The sequence below is a fragment of the Trachurus trachurus genome (assembly GCF_905171665.1).
Source record: "Trachurus trachurus genome assembly, chromosome: 22".
In the NCBI taxonomy this organism is placed as follows: Eukaryota; Metazoa; Chordata; class Actinopteri; order Carangiformes; family Carangidae; genus Trachurus; species Trachurus trachurus.
This window is the reverse complement of record NC_139907.1, coordinates 1,687,444-1,706,314: the sequence shown is the minus strand read 5'-3', so window position 1 is coordinate 1,706,314 and position 18,871 is coordinate 1,687,444. Positions and strand designations below refer to the sequence as shown.

At 40.2% G+C, this 18,871-nt stretch overlaps 1 protein-coding gene across 1 annotated transcript; it reads right to left on the bottom strand.

The window, feature by feature from the left end:
* Positions 1 to 17,084: 17,084 nt before the first annotated feature.
* Positions 17,085 to 18,771, bottom strand: LOC311005901 (tripartite motif-containing protein 16-like; the record flags this gene model as incomplete). Its single annotated transcript, XM_083998507.1, has 1 exon — positions 17,085 to 18,771. Exon 1 carries the CDS (start codon positions 18,747 to 18,749, stop codon positions 17,085 to 17,087), a length of 1,665 nt encoding a protein of 554 aa, XP_083854633.1. The 5' UTR covers positions 18,750 to 18,771.
* Positions 18,772 to 18,871: the final 100 nt, after the last annotated feature.

Here is an 18,871-nt window from a genome sequence, read left to right as displayed (position 1 = left end):
ATCCCTGAACTTTAAGCCCATCAGTCACAGACTCCACACAAACTCTGACTGTTAGCAACCACCCGAACCCTACCTGTAGGCTACCCACCTGTTTCCTGTCAACTACAGTGTCTGAATATGTCAGTCAATAAAAAAGATAGCTTGCCTTTTTGTAGTTATATTGATATTTTGACTTATTGTTTTGTTTTTCTTTAATTGCACAGTTGCTCTTTACAGTATTTACTCTGCCAGTAAAACTCAATATTATACAGATTAATAATTACTGTCAGTGTGGCGCAGGTTGAGTTAAGACAGCTCCTCATGGACAAAAACTCTTTCCGTTTTGGTTTGTCCATTTGGTGCTTGCCGTAGCCAGCTGGCTGGCCTGTCCGGCATCACCCCGGAGCAGGTCAGGTAGTGACGCCGACTCTCAGGCTCCACAGCCTCACATCCATGGAGTTTTGTGTGTGTGTGTGTGTGGTGCATTCAGTTGCAGTCTGATCTTCATATGAATAAACAGGCGTCATGTGACTTTAGAGCGTTGACTCAAACATGTTTAGTGAGACGTTGAGTTTGAGGCGTTGCAGAAGAAAATCTGAAAACTGTTTGCAGACTAATGACATCCAGCGTGTACGCACACGGACTCACTCTAATTGTTTTCTTTACCATCCTGTGTGTATGTGTGTGTGTGTGTGTGTGTGTGTCTTCAGTGCCCTGTGAGAGAAGGTGTTTGCAGCAGCTCCCGGTAGACTCCACACATACAGCTACTGAAGCCTTGTTAGAGCTTATAATGAGCCATAAAAGTGCTCAGCTGTATCTAACATGCATGTGAATATCACCTGTCTACACACACACACACACACACACACACACACACACACACACACACACACACACACACACACACACACACACACACACACAGCACTCTCCCACAGGAACAAATAAAGCCATATTGTCCCTGGTCTGATTGCTGTGATAATTAATGTAGCATACGACAAGAAAAACACACTGAGACCAATTATACAGGAGCGATGGAAAGAAGAGCGAGAGGGAGAGAGTTGAAAATACGAACATTAAAAAAAAGAACACTATAGATTTTTAAAGCAAAAGTGTTCGTCAAGTGAAATCAATAAAAACAAAAAAGAGTAGATCACAATCTTTTCACGTAATGTCAACCAAACCACCTGACCTGTGTGATGTCACTGACCAACACATATTTAAATAGACGCGTAAGTCTTTGGATTTTAGATCAATATCAATATTTAAAATTCATACATTCATATATCCATCCTAAAGCCTGTCACTATATTGCATGAATAATATTGTTATTATCCAACAGTCGTTCACTTGTATTTCCTATTTTAAAGCAACAATTCTCTTTGCTTTTCATTGTTTGTTGTGTTTTCTGCATCAATCTGCTTCCCGTTTTCGTCGGCTCAGTGGGATCTGGTCATGTGTGTGTGATGTGTGGCCAGGTGTGTTAATCTGGACACAGATGGTTTTTTGATGTAAAATAAAAACATTATCTGTGTGGATGCAGTTCGGTTTGATCGTGAGTCATGAGGTTGTACCTGAACGTCTCACAAGGTAAAACCTCAGCTCTGTGTATGGACATGTTTAGGTGACAGAGGTTAGTGTTCACTTCACTTTTATTTTCACTAAAGTCTCTCTTTCTCTCTGTCTCTCCATTGGTTACAGTGAGACTGCAGGAGTGACGTCCAGGTGTAATTAAAAGCAGCAGAGCCACTTTCACCTCACAGCCTGGAAACATGTGGCAACTTGTTAATTTACCTCCCCCTCCTCCTCCTCCCTCCCCCCTCCATCTCCCTGTGGAGAGCAGACAGATGGACTGAGAGTCACCTGAGAGGAGGAGGAGGAGGAGGAGGCACCTTATTAAGACATGGTTTAGTTTTCCATCAATGCATGAGCAGATATGATATTATCTATCTATCTATCTATCTATCTATCTATCTATCTATCTATCTATCTATCTATCTATCTATCTATCTATCTATCTATCTATCTATCTATCTATCTATCTATCTATCTATCTATCTATCTATCTATCTATCTATCTATCTATCTATCGCCATCAATGTTTTGTCTCTTATATTCTTCTTACATACTGTGTGTTCCACATTATTAAGTAAACGCCTAAAAGCCTAAAATAAAAGTCCTTAGGTAAATCTCAAAAATCCCTCAGGACAATTTCATATACTGACATTTAAAGTCCTGTTCATGCAAACATATTTGTTTACATTATCAATGTGTGTATGAATACCGATCCTAAACCCTGTCAGTTAATGTATGTGAATAATATTATATCAATAGTTCTATAATTAATATTATTCAAAGTCACTTTCTCAGAATGTGGAGATGACACGTTCAAATTAATAAGAAAAACACACAAAACTACCTATATTTATATGTATCTCATTTTAATTAACTTGTGACATTTTAATATATTATGTTAAAACAGAAATAGTTTTATAACCATTATTATAAGTTATAATTTAGAATGTAATTAGAGACGTGTGTATGTGTTTTTAATATCTGTGACACCATCAGTCTTTACATAGGATAATATATGTCTTATATTACCTTTCTGTATGAGTCTGTACTACACTGTATAGACATAATGATTATTTAAATTTAGTAATGAGGAACTTTTCTAAACCTTTGTTACAAAGTTCAACACTTTGAACAAGAAATTACAGTGTTTTGTTGTCAATAAAAGTCATGGAACAAATTAAGTAAATTTCGAAGTTTTGAGAAACAAGAGGAGAAAATATAGGAGTATATAACATGGGAATTAGCGTTGCCCTCTTATATGATTGTGGCGAAATAAAAGCAGCGAGACAAAGGTAGAAGTGCTGGAGAAAATCTAAAGTCTCAAAGAAATTATAACTTCCCACCTCCTACTGCAGAGGTCAAAGGTCAGAGGTCGCAGCGCATTCCTGTGAACTGCCGCTGATCACGGACGACGAAACGTTACAGAACATTTGTTTCCCGTTCTTCTGTGTAGAACACGTACGTTCTGTGAATTAGTCTATTTAAATGTTCATTATCAACGGCAGCAGTGCTGTGCGTCTTCCAGGGGTTAACTCACGGGTTAAATACATTTCACTGAGCCCATTAACAAGCGCAGTGTTACTGCTCCAGCTAAATATTAGGCGTCACTCATATAGTTATTGATTCAAAGTTTAATTTCCCCTTCAATTATGATACATCTGTTTTTTAAATGAAACACGACCTGTCACAGTTAAATATCAGAGTGGTATGAAAAATAAGGTATGAAATAATTACCTTGTGCTATTTTTACTTTGGTTTCTATGACAACAAGAGAATCAATTTAAATTATCTGAATTGAAAAAAAAGAAGACGAAGAAGAAGAAAACGACTTCTTAATGCAGACGTTGATAAAAAAAAAAACGTTTAAATGGGTATTACGTGACACAAACATAAAGGTAAAAGCCTTTAATAAAAGCTCATGACACATGGAATCATCTGTTGTTAAAGTTGCTTTAGCAGATTGAAAACTATATAACTACTGTATGTATGATATGAAGAAGATTTCACTCTTAAACATTTATTCTTTACATCTTTTTCTTGATGCCGACCTCACTGTCACAATTACAGTTATTTTAGTTTTTTTGCCCTTAGCATGAACTTCCCGGTCTCCCACTGCATTGTGGGAACAAAAGTAAACACAGGTCAGAGATCAGAGACGCAGCAGTGAGTGATGTATTCCAGAAAATGTAGAGTCACGTGTCGTCTGCATAGAGGCGGACATGGTGAATCTCAAACAAAAAGAGAAAAGTAAAGGACCCAGTGTCGAGCCCTGTGGGACACCACACAATCACCCTCTGATATTTCCTGTTTGTCCTGACAAACAAGGTATGGATAAACTTAGTCTGGAGTTAAGCCTGTGAATATTCTCATTCATCCAGGTCATATGTAGTTATCTCAAGGAAATTTCAATTGAACGCAACTGGACTTGGTTATTTGTCTTAGAAGACGTTTACCACATAACAGCTAACCCCAGACTCAGAGGGGAATAGCACTAGCGTATCATAACAAAATAGCTTGGACACTATTTTGTGTAATTAGGGTTAGGGTGGTCAACATGCTAATAAATAGTTCCCACTAAATTCAATTTGTGAAAACTGAATTGAAATGTTTAACTTTTTTGACTCGGAAAATCACCGTATTTTGATAATGATCCAAATATTGGTGAAATGAACGAGTTTTGCGGCAGATAATGTTATAGAGATAGATAGTTTAGATAGTGTAATTTAGAGGCTGCATTCTGCTGCCCTGTAGACTAGCATTATATGGATATACGCGACTCTCGGCTGGATCAAATTTCGTTGCAAGGACACCAAAGTTATCTGGGGGAGTAAATGATCGTATTTTACGTTAGAAATAAGGTCCAGATGGTAAAAAAACAGCAATTCCTCTTTAATGCTTCACTAACAGTATTGGCCCTTCTTATCTTTCTTAATATTGATTGGTAACTTTCTTAGTTTAATTGAAACATTCGTCACTTCTTATATTTCTGTATCTGTGTGTCCTTTATTATTGTTGTTACGCCTACTGTTGATGTTGTTGGTAGTTATTTGTATCTTGTACCTTGTTAATGCTGTTGTTGTAAGGTTTGTTTATATGTCTTAGCCTTTTTGTTTCTACACACCGACAAACGCTCAGATGTTTGATTACCTCTGAACATATCAAATATAAAGCAGTGACATTACAAACCCACGTGTGTCAGTGTTTGTGCTGCGACATGTTTATATGTTGGTGATTTCCTCTGTTTATTTATGCAAAATATACATTTATTTACATGCGTGCAGTATTTCTTTTAATTGACACGCATATGAAGCTGTGATCCAACAACCAGCAGTGTGTATGTGAGAGTATGAGCATGTTAGCTTAACTGTCAAAACTCACTCTAATCTTCTCTGACCTCTGCACACACAAACTCTGTGTACATGAGCTCCCCTTGTTGCCGAGGCAACGGCAGTGTTAGTGGATGGTGGCTGAACATGTTTAACCACGGTGTCTCATCACTGTGTGTTTCATTTTTGTTTTGTTTTTAATGTTTCCATTTTTACAGTGACTGGTGTTTAACATGCAGTTCCACTGATGGCCACTAGTGGTCACTTCTACACATTGTATCTCCTCCTGTTTCTAAATATCTATTCTAAAATCCATATAACTACATATATCAAAATGTATATGATGATTTTTTGTTTGACTTTATATATATATGAACGTTTATTAAAACTAAACATTTGTAAAAACTAAAAAATTCTTCATTTACAAAACATAAGGTTTTTAAATAGTGACAGACTGTTGGATGTTTGAATGCATGTAGCCTACAGTATTTATGTAATAGATAATTTATATCAGTATATATATATAAGAGACATGTGTGCCAATATATTAAATTCTTTCAACTTGTAATATAAAGTCATCACACATACTTTTTTCTTTCTACATGTACATGTTATATCTCAAAATTCAATTCAATTATGTCAATGTGTCGGGTTTATTAGATTGTGTTAGCCTCAACTGCTAATCCATAGTGTGTCTGCAGGTGTGTTTATGAACTTTACTGAATGAGAAAAACAACATATTATTCTATCTTTCATTAATTACTGATTGATTAATTGACTTCATTGAGCACCTCAGTGGAAATTAGTTTTCCGCTCTTCTCATATTGAGTACAATAAATAGGCTAAATGCATATGAATTATAAAAGACACTATTAATATCAAACATACAGTATAGCCTACAATAGTGCAAATGAAAAAGCAGCAGCAGATACAGCTTGGTAGCTAGCTTTGAAGGAGAGTGACATCATCTTTCTTAAACACGCCCACTAAACTCTGATTGGCTGACAGCAGGTGAAACAATTGTGACCAACATAGTGAACAGGTCCTGTAACATTAATATGCTGTTTCATAATATGTGTTTTACAGTTTGTTTTTCTGTCTGTATTTTATTGAAATCAGTTTGATTAACGAGCGTATTTCTTTTTTTTTTACAGTGTATTCTGTAGTAGCCTATATTTGACAGTTTGTTTTACAGTGTGTGTGTGTGTGTGTGTGTGTGTGTGTGTGTGTTGGATTTGTTGAATCTCTCTCTCTCGCTCCGTGTCAGTAGTTATTATAAATACACTGACATGTTGGCTGGTTAATTAAGGTGTATAATTCTTGTTGTTCAGTGCCGTCACATAAAGAGAGATGATAATAGACTGTGTGTGTGTGTAAGTGTGTGTGTAAGTGTGTGTAAGTGTGTGTGTGTTGGGTAATAATTGGATGAAGGTTGGTGCTGTGTAATAATTGGACGTCTGAACTACAAACACAGTGACAGCGGCGGCGGCGGGTGCAGCGCAGCCCGTGGGCTCGGTTGTTTGTTGTAAAAGTAAAAGGGAACAAACAGCGGCGGTGTTTACTCCGACTGACTGTAAACACACCAAATAAACGACGAAGGAGGACGACAACACGGAGACAAACAACACACAGCTTCCCTCCTCTGCCTCCGACCGCCGCCGATCTGCCGGAGCAAACATTTGTAACCCTGTTTGTTCATGTTATATATATTTATATCTATACATGTGTAGCCTATGTGATGTGTGTTCATGTGCTGCGAAAACAAACCTGTAATTAAACTGGAAAACAATCTAGCCTGTGGAAAAACACAGTTGCCTAATAAACAAATATACAGTAGCTACTCCTATACATTTGTAACATTTTGTAATAAAAACAAATTATACACAAAAAAAAACACACCTGCTTCTACATTATAATTATATTTCCATATCATTATTCCAATCTATAATAACATTTACTTCAATATTCATTTCTTAGTTTAAAGCAGAAGTAAGCGATCCGGTCGTTTTGGCTAATGCTGCGTTCCAGGCAGGCTTTTGAAACCGTAAATTACAGCTTCAAGTCACGACTTACGACTTTGTAGCGTTCCAGGCAACCCACTCGTGTTTCTCCGACCTGTTTTACCTGTGAAAGTCACTATAACGGCCACTCGCAACTTCTGACCCGTGAACTCGTACCAGATCAAACTGGTACGACTTCACAGGTCGGAAAAACACGAGTTACGAGTTGCCTTGAACGCACCATAACAGTCCTCGTCCCTACGTCACCACATTCAGGCGCATCCCTTGGCTGCACACACAGAGAGGACCGCCCCTTTATGCCGTTCTCTCTCCTCATTGGATAAAGGTTGTAGGATACAAGAAATGTTTTCTCCTGGGCTCAGAGCAGAGCAGAGTGACTGACAGACCCGTGTTTCAGACCAAACACTCTATGTAAGTGATTGCTGTCGGAAGATATAACTATTTAAGACTTATATTAACACAAAAATATCACTCACTTCTGCTTTAAATAAATAATATAATACATAGTAATTATAGTACAATACATATATTATTTCAAATACGTTCCTTTGAATTAAATATTTTTAAAATCTTATTTAAATAAGGAGAATTTTATATAAATGTATATAACGTTTATGTAATTGACATTTTGCGTTTTATTTCCTAAATTTGTACCTGGATCATTTTTTTCTGCTTTAACATAATTTTTCATATGAATAAGTAATTTTGATTTTAATGAACCGAACCTCACTGTGACTGATTTTACATATGATTAAATATGTAAATGACACTACAATAATAATAATTATATATATATATATATATGAAAATGAAAATGAATATGGTTTCTAAAAGATTTTAATGTTTTTAACTAAAGTAGAATTTACTGTAAATGTAAATACAGAGATGTGTCACATTGATCGAAACACAGACGCTCAGCCTGTGGTTCATTCACTGTTCTCTGCTGCCATCTACAGGCCACTGCTGCTACTACACACACACACACACACACACAGAGAGGGAGAGAGAGAGAGTGTTTTGTTTAGTCCTGTGTTCAAGCAGAGGGAGCGAGGAGTCATTTATGTTATATTATGAATATAACAGATTTTTTATTTCTACCAGTGACAAACACTAATATTAAGCTATAACAGTTACATGCATGTTATATGAATATACAGTGAAGTAACATTTATTCATATACATTTAAATATATAAACATGTCTATTAGCCTACATAAATATAAATATAGATCATTGCTAATGTATATTAAATTTATGGTCACATTTCAATGAAAAACATCTTATAATTCAAAATTTGATTAATTATTTAAACAACTTCATTTAAAAAAAATCAGAGGTTGTTCACTGACTCTTGACAATGAAATATGTGTAATATATTTTATCATATTTTCAATTTATATTTAAGGATATAAACATGTTTATATTATACAAATATAAATCAATGCTAATGTACATTATGAAAATCATTTATAGTATTCTAGCTTTAAATAACTGAACAAAAACTCAAAAATTAGAATAACTATATCATGTAAACTTATTGGAAACATTCAATTTCATGATTTTTGTGTAATTTTTTTCTATTTCTAAATAATTGTTGTTTTTATTCAATATTCCTAAGCATATATGTTCTTTGATTACTTGAATTAAAGGGTCGTTCCACCACTTTTACACTCAAGCAGAACTGCAAATTGTTAATTACCTTGGTTTAGGTGTTACCCTTTAAATGCATCTTGGGAGATGTATTCTTTGTCTCTGCTGCTGCTGCATCGTTATAATTAAATCAGTTTAAATCTTTGTGTAGGAGGCGGCGGCGGCAGCAGCAGCAGGTCTGGTAGCTGCTGATGCTGCTGCTGCCTTCAGGTGCAAACAGTGACACAATGTTTAATTTGAATCCCTGTGTCTGTGTGATTGAAAGTGTCAAGCCTCTGAGGTCTGCACATTAATTTTAACCACGACCACGCGTGGGAATAATCTTTACCAACCCGTCACGACTCGACAACACTACTCCTGCCACCGCCGTCTATATGTCGGCGTCGCCGGGGGAGACGAGATGAGGCGTGTTGGCTGGAGGCAGAAGTCGTTTCGTTTGTGTGGCGCCTCCGTTGACACCATCAGCAGCTCTGTCACGTTATTGTTCTGACAGGAAAACACAGATCTGCCTTTTTAATGCTCATATGTAAAGTAACATCGACATAGATACCTACAGTAGCCTATATAAACATGTATATATTATATATTATATGTGTGTGCAGGGCCGTTGTATAGGGGAGAAAGGTGATGATAACTCTAGGGGCCCAGCGCCCAGTGGGGCCCATAAAAAACCCCAGTAGTCTAATCTTTGTATGACTGATTTATTCTGCGTAAGACCCTGACTAATACTCATAGTACACTGTAAAAACTCAACATCTTTCCAAGAATATTTGTCTTATTTCTTGTCCAAATGTCTCATTTCTGGTCAAAACTAATCTCTTTCCACTTAAAATAAGACTCATTAGCTAAAAATTAACTTGTTTTTAGATAATTTTCACTTAAAGGGACAACGAGGAGTTTCTATTCGGTTATAAAAAAGTCTCACATTAATGTGGATGAATCTATGTTACCCACACTTGTTAATGGCTCCATTTTCGCTAAATATATCGTTCTGTCTCTATCGTTATTTTGTTATTATTAGTGGTGGCGGAAATGCTGGGCGAGCCGACCAGTGTTTCCTTCGTGGCGAGTTATGAGAATAACGCCGCAGAATCGCCGTTTATGGTCGGAACTACGATGGTATGTGAACCTCTTTGAACCTCTGACTTTAATTTTTGATGAATGAAAACATGAGTCTGTCTTGCGCCGGTCAAAGAAATGTACGGTGTGCGCGGAGGCTCATAAATGTAGCGTGAAAACGCTTCGCTTTTCCAAAACTCCTCGTTGTCCCTTTAAATTCACAATAAATAGAAAAATCTGCCAGTGAAAGTAGGTTTTTTGTGCTTGTAATAAGGAAGAAAAACTTGCTCCACTATCAGATTTTTTCTACTTATTCCAAGTGAAAATCTGCTTGAAAGAAGTAAAAAGTGTCTAAAAACAAGCTGCTTTTAATATGATGAGTCTTATTTTAAGTAGAATGAGATTTGTTTTGACTAGAAATGACATTTTGACTAGAAATAAGACAAATATTCTTGGTAAGATACTTGAGTTTTTGCAGTGTAATGCTGCATTAGCATCAAAACAAAGAAGGCTAAATAAAAAACGATAATACATACGTAGTCTAAGAAAAAAAAAAGGGAAAGTTAGGGGGAGGGGCCCACTTTAGTATTCTTTAAGGGGGCCCAGAATTCCTAGCAACGGCCCTGTGTGTGTGTGTGTGTGTGTGTGTGTGTGTGTGTGTGTGTGTGTGTGTGTGTGTGTGTGTGTGTGTGTAGACTTCTTTTGTTGCAGATGTCTGGTTTCCACTTGTCATTGAATGTGTCATCCATATGATTATGTGCCTTTCTCCATACGGTCGAAGGTGTCATGTCAGGTGGGAATTGAACTGGCGGTACCTGGAGGTACAGATCTGATTAAAGGCGTCGTCACCGTGTCATACCTATGATTATATCTGCTGTCAGCGTGTGTGTGTGTGTGTGTGTGTGTGTGTGTGTGTGTGTGTGTGTGACAGGTCAGTGAATACCACAGGGAGGCTCTGCAGTAATGTGACTAATACATTGTGCATCTCAGAGCAGTGGAGCTTGACAACATTAATAATAGCTTCATCAGACTGGAGACAAATTACCTGCCTCGGTGTCGCAGCCCTCGGGAGGCTTCGCACCTCGCGCACAACCCGGTACGACGTACGTCCACCTGAGACTTAACGACACGGAAACATCGGAACATCTTAAATACAAGAAAAAAAAAAGAAAATCAAAGATAAAGGAAAAAAGTCGAGCACGTGCAAGTCGACGACGTTTGCACTGCAGTCAGTTCAGTTCATGGAGGAGCAGCCGCCGCACGGTTAGTAACGTCTGTGGAGTTTTTGATCGAGTACGGTGTAACTAGAGTACGGTGGCCCTGAAGGGTCAAACCACTGCAGCTCCAGAAAAACACACACAAACATGCTACACACTCAGAAAACAAGTTCATCAGACAGCAAACAGTTCATATGATCAATAACATTTAAACCGTTGACGTATTTAGGTTTGTCACGATACCAGAGCTTCAGAACTGTACTTTTCAGACTATAAGCCGCTACTTTTTTCGTGTCCCAGCTCTCGTCTCTCCACACCGAGACACAAACGCGCTCCGTAACCCGTAATCTTTAGTTTATGATGGTTAAGACTACACAAACACACACGCTGTAACATCGTATATGTTATGTATCCTTATCCACCGCTCCATTTATTGATTTTTTGTTGTAAACAAATGCACATGGAGGAGAGGAGCGAAACCAAAACAGAGGAAAAGCGAACAGACTTGCACAGTTCCCTACTGTCTTTCTGTGTAAATATCTCCTGTTACAACACGAAAACCAGTGGCTTATATTCAGGTGCACTCAATAGTCCGAAAATTACGGGAGTCATTACCAATACCAATACATTTCCATGATCTCGATACTTTTCCGATACCACAATTATTAAAAACAAAAAAAAACAAAAACAGAACACATGTGCTTCTAAATTCAACTGTTTCACCTCAAACTGTCTTGTGTTTGAGCTCCAGTGAGCTTCAACAACTTCTCAGGCAGAGAAGAGTTAAAATGGTAAATATGGCTCAACACAAACAGAAAGTCATGTAGTCGTTACTTTGGTCTGTCAAGTAATTCATTCACATTCAGGCTGTTTTCATACAGACTGGTGCAAAAATTATACATTGTCTCATTTTTCAGCTCGTACGTTTTTCTTATTCTCTCGTATAAACCTTCATGGATGTATTACTGTACTGTATGGTCCGAATGCTGCACCGCTGTCAGAGCGTCATGTGAAAAATGGAGCGGCTCGAGGTCTGGACGCGTTCACATAAACTGACCAAGAGCTCGACTGTAGTGAAACTGGTTCACACACCAACAACTGCACTTGCGAGGTCTCCTCATCAGGATCTCCTCTCCTCCTTCTTCACTTCCCTCTGTGACCTTTGACCTTTCTTCTCTCGCCACTTTATTAAGAAGCTGTCACCCTGCAGCTCGCCTCTGTCACGGCCGCCGCGCCCCCGCCTCCCCCGCACCACACCGACATGACAAGTCTGTTATTATTATTTGTATTATTATCGTCATTGTTATCATTATTATTATTATTATTATTACCCAGCAGCCCCAGGGGTCGTTTCCCTGTGACAGTAAAACATGTTCAGATTCACATGTGGACGTAGTTGAAGAGAAACTGTCCATACAGTATAAAGGTAGATGTTTGTGTTAAAGCTCCTTCAAAATAAAGGTAGATGTTTGTGTTAAAGCTCCTTCAAAATAAAGGTAGATGTTTGTGTTAAAGCTCCATACAGTATAAAGGTAGATGTTTGTGTTAAAGCTCCATACAGTATAAAGGTAGATGTTTGTGTTAAAGCTCCATACGGTATAAAGGTAGATGTCCATGTGTAGTGTGATTATAAAGCAGCTCTAGGTTCTATATTAATACTGTGAAAGTATCAAAGCCTCAGTCCACAAAGAAATGCACACAGCCTGTATTCAGAAACTGAGCCTTAAAACCAGCCGTCAGGACTTCCTGTCACTTTGTGATGTCACAACTAAGCCCCGCCCCCTCACCACCTGGACCCACCATCCAACAACAACTTGCAGGATTTGGTTTCTCTGAGTGTTTTATTCTGAAATCTGCTCTATTTTTTTTTATTGGATCACTTTAGTAAACAGTCAGCCAATCAGAAGAGAGACTCAGAGCCTCATACTCTCTTCTGATTGGCTGACACCGACCTGTTGTTACTAAAGCTGGTTACTAGAGATGTTTTTTTTTTGTTTTTTTTAGATCTTTCTCATGGATCAACCCTTCAAAATAAAAGTCAGGAGAAGAAGAAGAACAAAATATGAAGCTTTGTAAAACTTCCTTTATTTAAACAGAGGCTAAAACTACTAGCAAAACCGCTGTTGCCTAGCGACCTTGACAACTCTTTCTTTCACAAAAAAAAAAAACACGAGGTTTTCGCTGTAGCCTACGTCTGCTGAGTTGAACCACATTTACAGTAGCCTAACCACATGATCACCCGGGTGAAACAATGAATCTTGGGTAAATGTAGAGGAGGACGACGCCTTGGAAACTACGGTGGCCTGGTGGGTCAAACACAGCAGCGTCTCAAACTTCACACTCAGTTGTTCCTGTTTTAAAAACGTCTGAACGGATGAATGGATGGATGGATGGATGGATGGATGGATGGATGGATGGATGGATGGGTGGATGGGTGGATGGATGGAGCTCGGCGTGCCGCTGTGCCCCGCTCTGAACCCTCCTTTGTACCAAATTAGGGAGAGCGTGAAAAGACAGAGAGAGAGAAAGTGGCTGCTCTCTCCTTCTGCTTCTTGTTGTGCGGTTTAATTTCCCCCAGCGCCGGTGCTTCAGCCGAAATCTAATTTGAGTGAAAAATGGCAATCCAGCTGTTCGGTTGACAGAGCCCAACCAAAACATGGTTTTCTTTCAGCGCAAAAACACGCGGCGGCCATCTTCATCTGCACATCAATGGCTGCTGAGCGGAGGCTGAGCGCCGCGCAGGGTAGTAATTACAGCGCTTCTGCCATGTGTGTGCGTGCACGTGTTTGTGTGTTAGTGTGCATGTGTGTGTGTGTGTGTGTTAATGTGTGTGTGTGTGTGTGTATGTGTGTGTGTGTGTGTGTGATGCGTTCGGGGTAATTTGCAGACCTGCTCCTCCTCTTTCTCTCGATGACGAGCGAACGAACACAGACACAGAATGAAGGTATTGACGCTGCCATGATTGCGAAGAGAGGGAGTGTTATCTCTCTCTTTCTCTCTCTGTCTCTCTCTCTCCTCGTTTTGCTTTGTGTCATCAGGCAGGATGAGATGAACCGGGAGTTAAATACCCCCCCCCACCCCTCACCCCCCTCCCTCCCTCCCCCACTTCTCCTCCTCCCTCCTTCCCCAAATCTATTATGCAAACAGAAGTGGTTAATTGTCCACATATTTTGCATGCAGCGGGTAAATGAATTATACAAGGGGCTCCGTCGCCTAGCAACTGCCCAGGGTGAGAGAGAGGAGGGGGGGTAAGGGGGCGGAGGGTGAGGGGTGAGGAGGGGGAGGAGCGAGGGAGGTGATTGGAGGGTAAGGCGGGGATGACATGACATCAAGTTGTCACAAAGACAAAAGGTGAGAAGAGGAAGTCAGAAACTACACCTGTGTGTGTGTGTGTGTGTGTGTGTGTGTGTGTGTGTGTGTGTGTGTGTGTGTGTGTGTGTGTGTGTGTGTGTGTGTGTGTGTGTGTGTGTGTGTGTGTGTGTGTGTGTGCTGAGCGGAATGGGTAAAGTTAAAGGGATAGTTCAACATGTTGGCCAATTGGCCCATTGCCATAATCCCTATAGTCATGGCAGTAGGTTCGTTACCTTTAATTGTTGTTGCAAGCTATTTTTAGAACGGCAGAGCAGAGCCGTGAGCTGCTCAGAGCTACGCTACGGAGGCTCATTATGGGATTTCTTGGTTTCCCTCATCATCAAACTCATCAAATACACAATCCAACAACTCCACAACGCTCTGGTGGACAAGTTGTGAGCTGCACATTCACCAAGCTATGAGATAATAACACAACGTTACCACACAGAGTTGTTTTAGAGGGAAATTCATGCAAAACCACTGATGCACGTTGCCTTCAGGGACAGTTTTTCATCAAGTCTCTGCATTTACCTCTAAAACAACTCTATGTTGTCACAACTTGTCCACCAGAGCATGTTGGAGTTGTTGGATTGTGTATTTGTTGAGTTTGATGAGGGAAACCAAGAAATCCCATGAGCCTCTGTAGCGTAGCTCTGAGCAGCTCACGGCTCTGCTCCGCCGTTCTAAAAATAGCTTCCACCGACAATTAAAGGTAACGAACCTACTGCTACAGTATGACTATAGGGATTATGGCAATGGGCCGATTTGCCAATATGTTGAACTAGCCCTTTAAAGCAAATGATTTTTGAGATAGATTTTTAAAAAAGAATGAGACGTCTGCTGTTCAAATGGTGACTGTGAGATGATTTATTTATTTGTATAATGTTGTAGGCTACAATAAGTTTACACACATGTTCCCTAAAAGATCATATTTTTAAATTTTACAGTCTTATAGTTCATATTTTTTCATTGACGACGTTGATAATCTTTAGATTATTATAGTTTTTTTAATATAATTCTCCATACATAAGAGTAAAGTGATTTAGATGACATGATTACAACAACAGAGTAAATATTAAACCATCCAAGTTATATTCATAGTGACACAAACATCTGGTAGATGATTCATATGATCAGTAATCTTTGATAGACATTTTTACACATGCTGATATTTTCCACATCCATAATATAATCCACATGTTAAATGCCAATAACAACATAGTAATAAAGTTTCATCATCAAACAAAATAATCTAATCCAGAAGTAGAAAATTAACCAACAAAACCAGAGAAAACCCAAAAACCATCAGTGTCTGTATCAGTGCAGACAAACCTACACATACAGTCGACTGCAGCATCATGGATGAATCACACCAATAGCGGCGCCAGGATTTTGATTGTGGGTGGGCCTTCAGAAAACTGGATAAAAATCAGCGTCATCATCATCCCCGTTTCAGCGCTTTTCTGCTGCGCTGAGGACAGCACTCCCATAGGACTCCGTTGTAAAAAAAAAAAAAAAAAAAAAAGATGACTGACCGAATTCGGGGTTATTTCTCCCGTGGCGCTGGACCACGTCTGTTTATGGCTGCACAGCAGGGAACTGCTAAATTGATGAAATAGCTACCAGCCAATTTTGAGTCATAAAGTGGCAATCATCTTTGCCATGTAAGTAACCTTGTTACTTAACAAAATTATATTTATTGTAGGTCCATTGTAAAACATTAAGCCTATTTATTTACGTAGGCTAAATGTGGTGATTTCAGTCCGTAGCCCAGAGGAAGTCCTCCTCACTTTTCATTCAAACAAACTAATCCAACTGCCACAGTTGTTACATTTCATCAATGACACCAACATTAATCTCCTAAAAAAAATTAACCAGCCAGCGGTAAACCTCTGAAAGCGTGCGGATACGTTACTTGGCTCGTTTTCTCCCTGGGATGAGGACGGAGATGCCGGCCCCGGCAGATCAGCTGAGTTACAGTAGAGCGGCTGCAGCTGTGACAGCCGCTGCCCTGATCCGCCACAGACATCCTAACAGTTTTAAACTGACCACAGACTCTGGATTAAACTGTGACTTTCTCGCATGAAAAAAAAATTAAACTGTGACGTGTTAACAGCACTGGTGACACCAAAGACGGTTTATAAACATTTATTAAATATCTTTGGTGACACTGGCTGTGTTTTGAACATCCGCCACACGTGGGGTAGAAGCCGCTGATTGGCTGAGAAGCTTTCACTCAAAGCTTTCTTCAGGATGCTTATTGGATGAACAGCTAGAATGGGTGGGCCCAGCCTAAAATGGGTGGGCCCAGGCCCACCCGGGCCCAATAGTAGCGCCGCGGCTGAATCACACTAAACACTACGGATGTGACGAGATTAAACTCGACGATATTTCTCGTCACATTAAAAATCTGTCTCGCAAGATTTTTTTGATTTTTTTATGTTAAAACAATGTAAAACAGGGTTTCCACTACCAGTTACCATTGCTTTGCATCCCTTTCCACTACACAGTTACAACTCTACTCGGATTAGGTGCTTTTCTTTTCAATCACAGCTGAGTTCTTCTTCAGTTCCTCCGCAGTAAAAACTAACCTTATCAACCAGCGCATCCAGCGTTAATTAACAACTCTCTGGCGGCCGCGACTCTCTCTCTCTCTCTCTCACGCACACATGGACAGGTTGCATTGTGACGTAATAAACATGCGCTAAATCGCGCTCATGTGTTACTATCATAGACTGTAAACAATAGGTTACTATCCGCCGACTATTAGACCATCCGGCGGGGGTGTGGGGGGGGGGATCCGAGTATCCGAGTAGTGAAATGACACGGGGGGGGTTTCTTAAAATCTCGTCTCGTCTCGTTCTTGTGAGATGAGTGTATCGTCACACCCCTAATAAACACTCCTGTTTACTTGAGCTCACACAACTCAGCTGTGTCTGAATGAATCCAGAGTCCAGGATGAAGAGGCTGAGTGAAGGTGGTCTGGACTCTGTGGAGGAGAGTCATGGTTTCAGTGACGCTGTAGAAAGACAGAGTACCTGCCCTGTGATCCAGGTACACTCCTATTCTGGAGGACTGAGGGCCTGAGACGGAGGTATCATTACTGTTATGTCTGAATGTATAACCACCACTGTAGCACAATAATGACCAGGATTTGTCATTGTATCCAAATGCAGATTCATCACTGGCCCCTGTTCTCTTGATGTTCTTGTAGGAAACTGCTATAGAAACGTTACCACTCCGCTTCACCTCCCAGTAACAACGTCCTGTCAGACCCTCTGGACTCAGGACCTGGCTCCATCCAGTGAATCTGTCTGGATGACTTGGATATGACTGGTCCACACTCATCTTAGTTACTTTTCTGTTCCTGTCACTCAATGACAACCATGGGTGTGCTGTGTTTGAATCCAAAATGATTTGTTTTGAATATCTCAAGAACTCAGCTCTGGTCTGAGGTTCTCTCTGCAGCAGTAAAACTTCTACTCCAGTAATTTTCACTGACACCTTTGACCCCTCCTCATTGAGAACCGCCTGCAGTTTATCTCTGACCTCTAACACTGCTGCTGTCACTTCCTTAAAATACGTCGGAGATTGTTGAGTGATGCTGAGTAAATCTGCTGCTTCACCCAGATGTGGCAGAGAGGGGTAGTTGTTTAGGAAATGGAGGTGGTCCTCTGTGATTGACAGCTGCTCCAGACCAGAGTCTTTCCTCCTCAGCTCAGTGATCTCCTGCTGCAGCTTCTCCTCCAGCTCTTTGACTCGACTCACTTCAGTTTCCTGTTGAGATCTGATCTGCTGCTTCACCTCAGACCTTCTCTTCTCAATGAGTTGGATCAAGTGGGTGAAGGTCTTCTCACTGTTACTAACAGCTTCATCAGCAGAGAGGTTGATGGCCTCCGCCTCCTGTTGAAGCACCTTCACATCTTTCTCTCTGTCCTGGATTCTCTGTTGGATCTTTTTACGACTCAGCCCGAGCTCCTTCTGTTTCTCAGCCCTTTCTGCTACAGCTGAGACTGTGTCGTGGCCTTTGTGTTCATCCATGGAGCAGAGAGAACAGATACACTGCTGATCAGTGCGGCAGAAAATCTTTATCACCTCATTATGGCGAGGGCAGATGCTCTCCAGAAGTTTTGAAGAGGCTTCGACCAGCGTGTGTTTCTTCAGTGGAGCTACGTCGTAGTGAGGCTGAAGGTGCTGCACACAGTAAGAGGCCATACACATGAGACAGGACTTGAAGGCTTTCAGCTTCCTCCCAGTGCAGAAGTCACAGGCCACGTCTCCAGGTCCAGCGTAGGAGTGATCAGGTGAAGCAGCTTTCAGTCCTACCTTCTTCAGTTCCTCCACTAAGTCTGCAAACATGGTGTTTTTCAGCAGGGCTGGCCTCGGTGTGAAGCTCTGTCTGCACTGAGGGCAGCTGCATGTGTTCTTCTGATCATCTTCACCCCAGTAGTTTTTAATACAGCTCATACAGTAGCTGTGTCCACAGGGAATAGTCACCGGCTCCTTTAGAAGATCCAGACAGATGGAACAGCTCAGTTTGTCTCGATCCAGCTGAAACATTTGCTGCGCCATTTCTCCTCTACAGCCGTCGTCAGTCAAGTCGATAAGTTTCACTTCTTGTTTCCAGAGAAAAGCTGTTCTCTGAGCCACACAAGCTCTGACACGTCACTGGTTTCCACCCCTGTGTAAAGAGG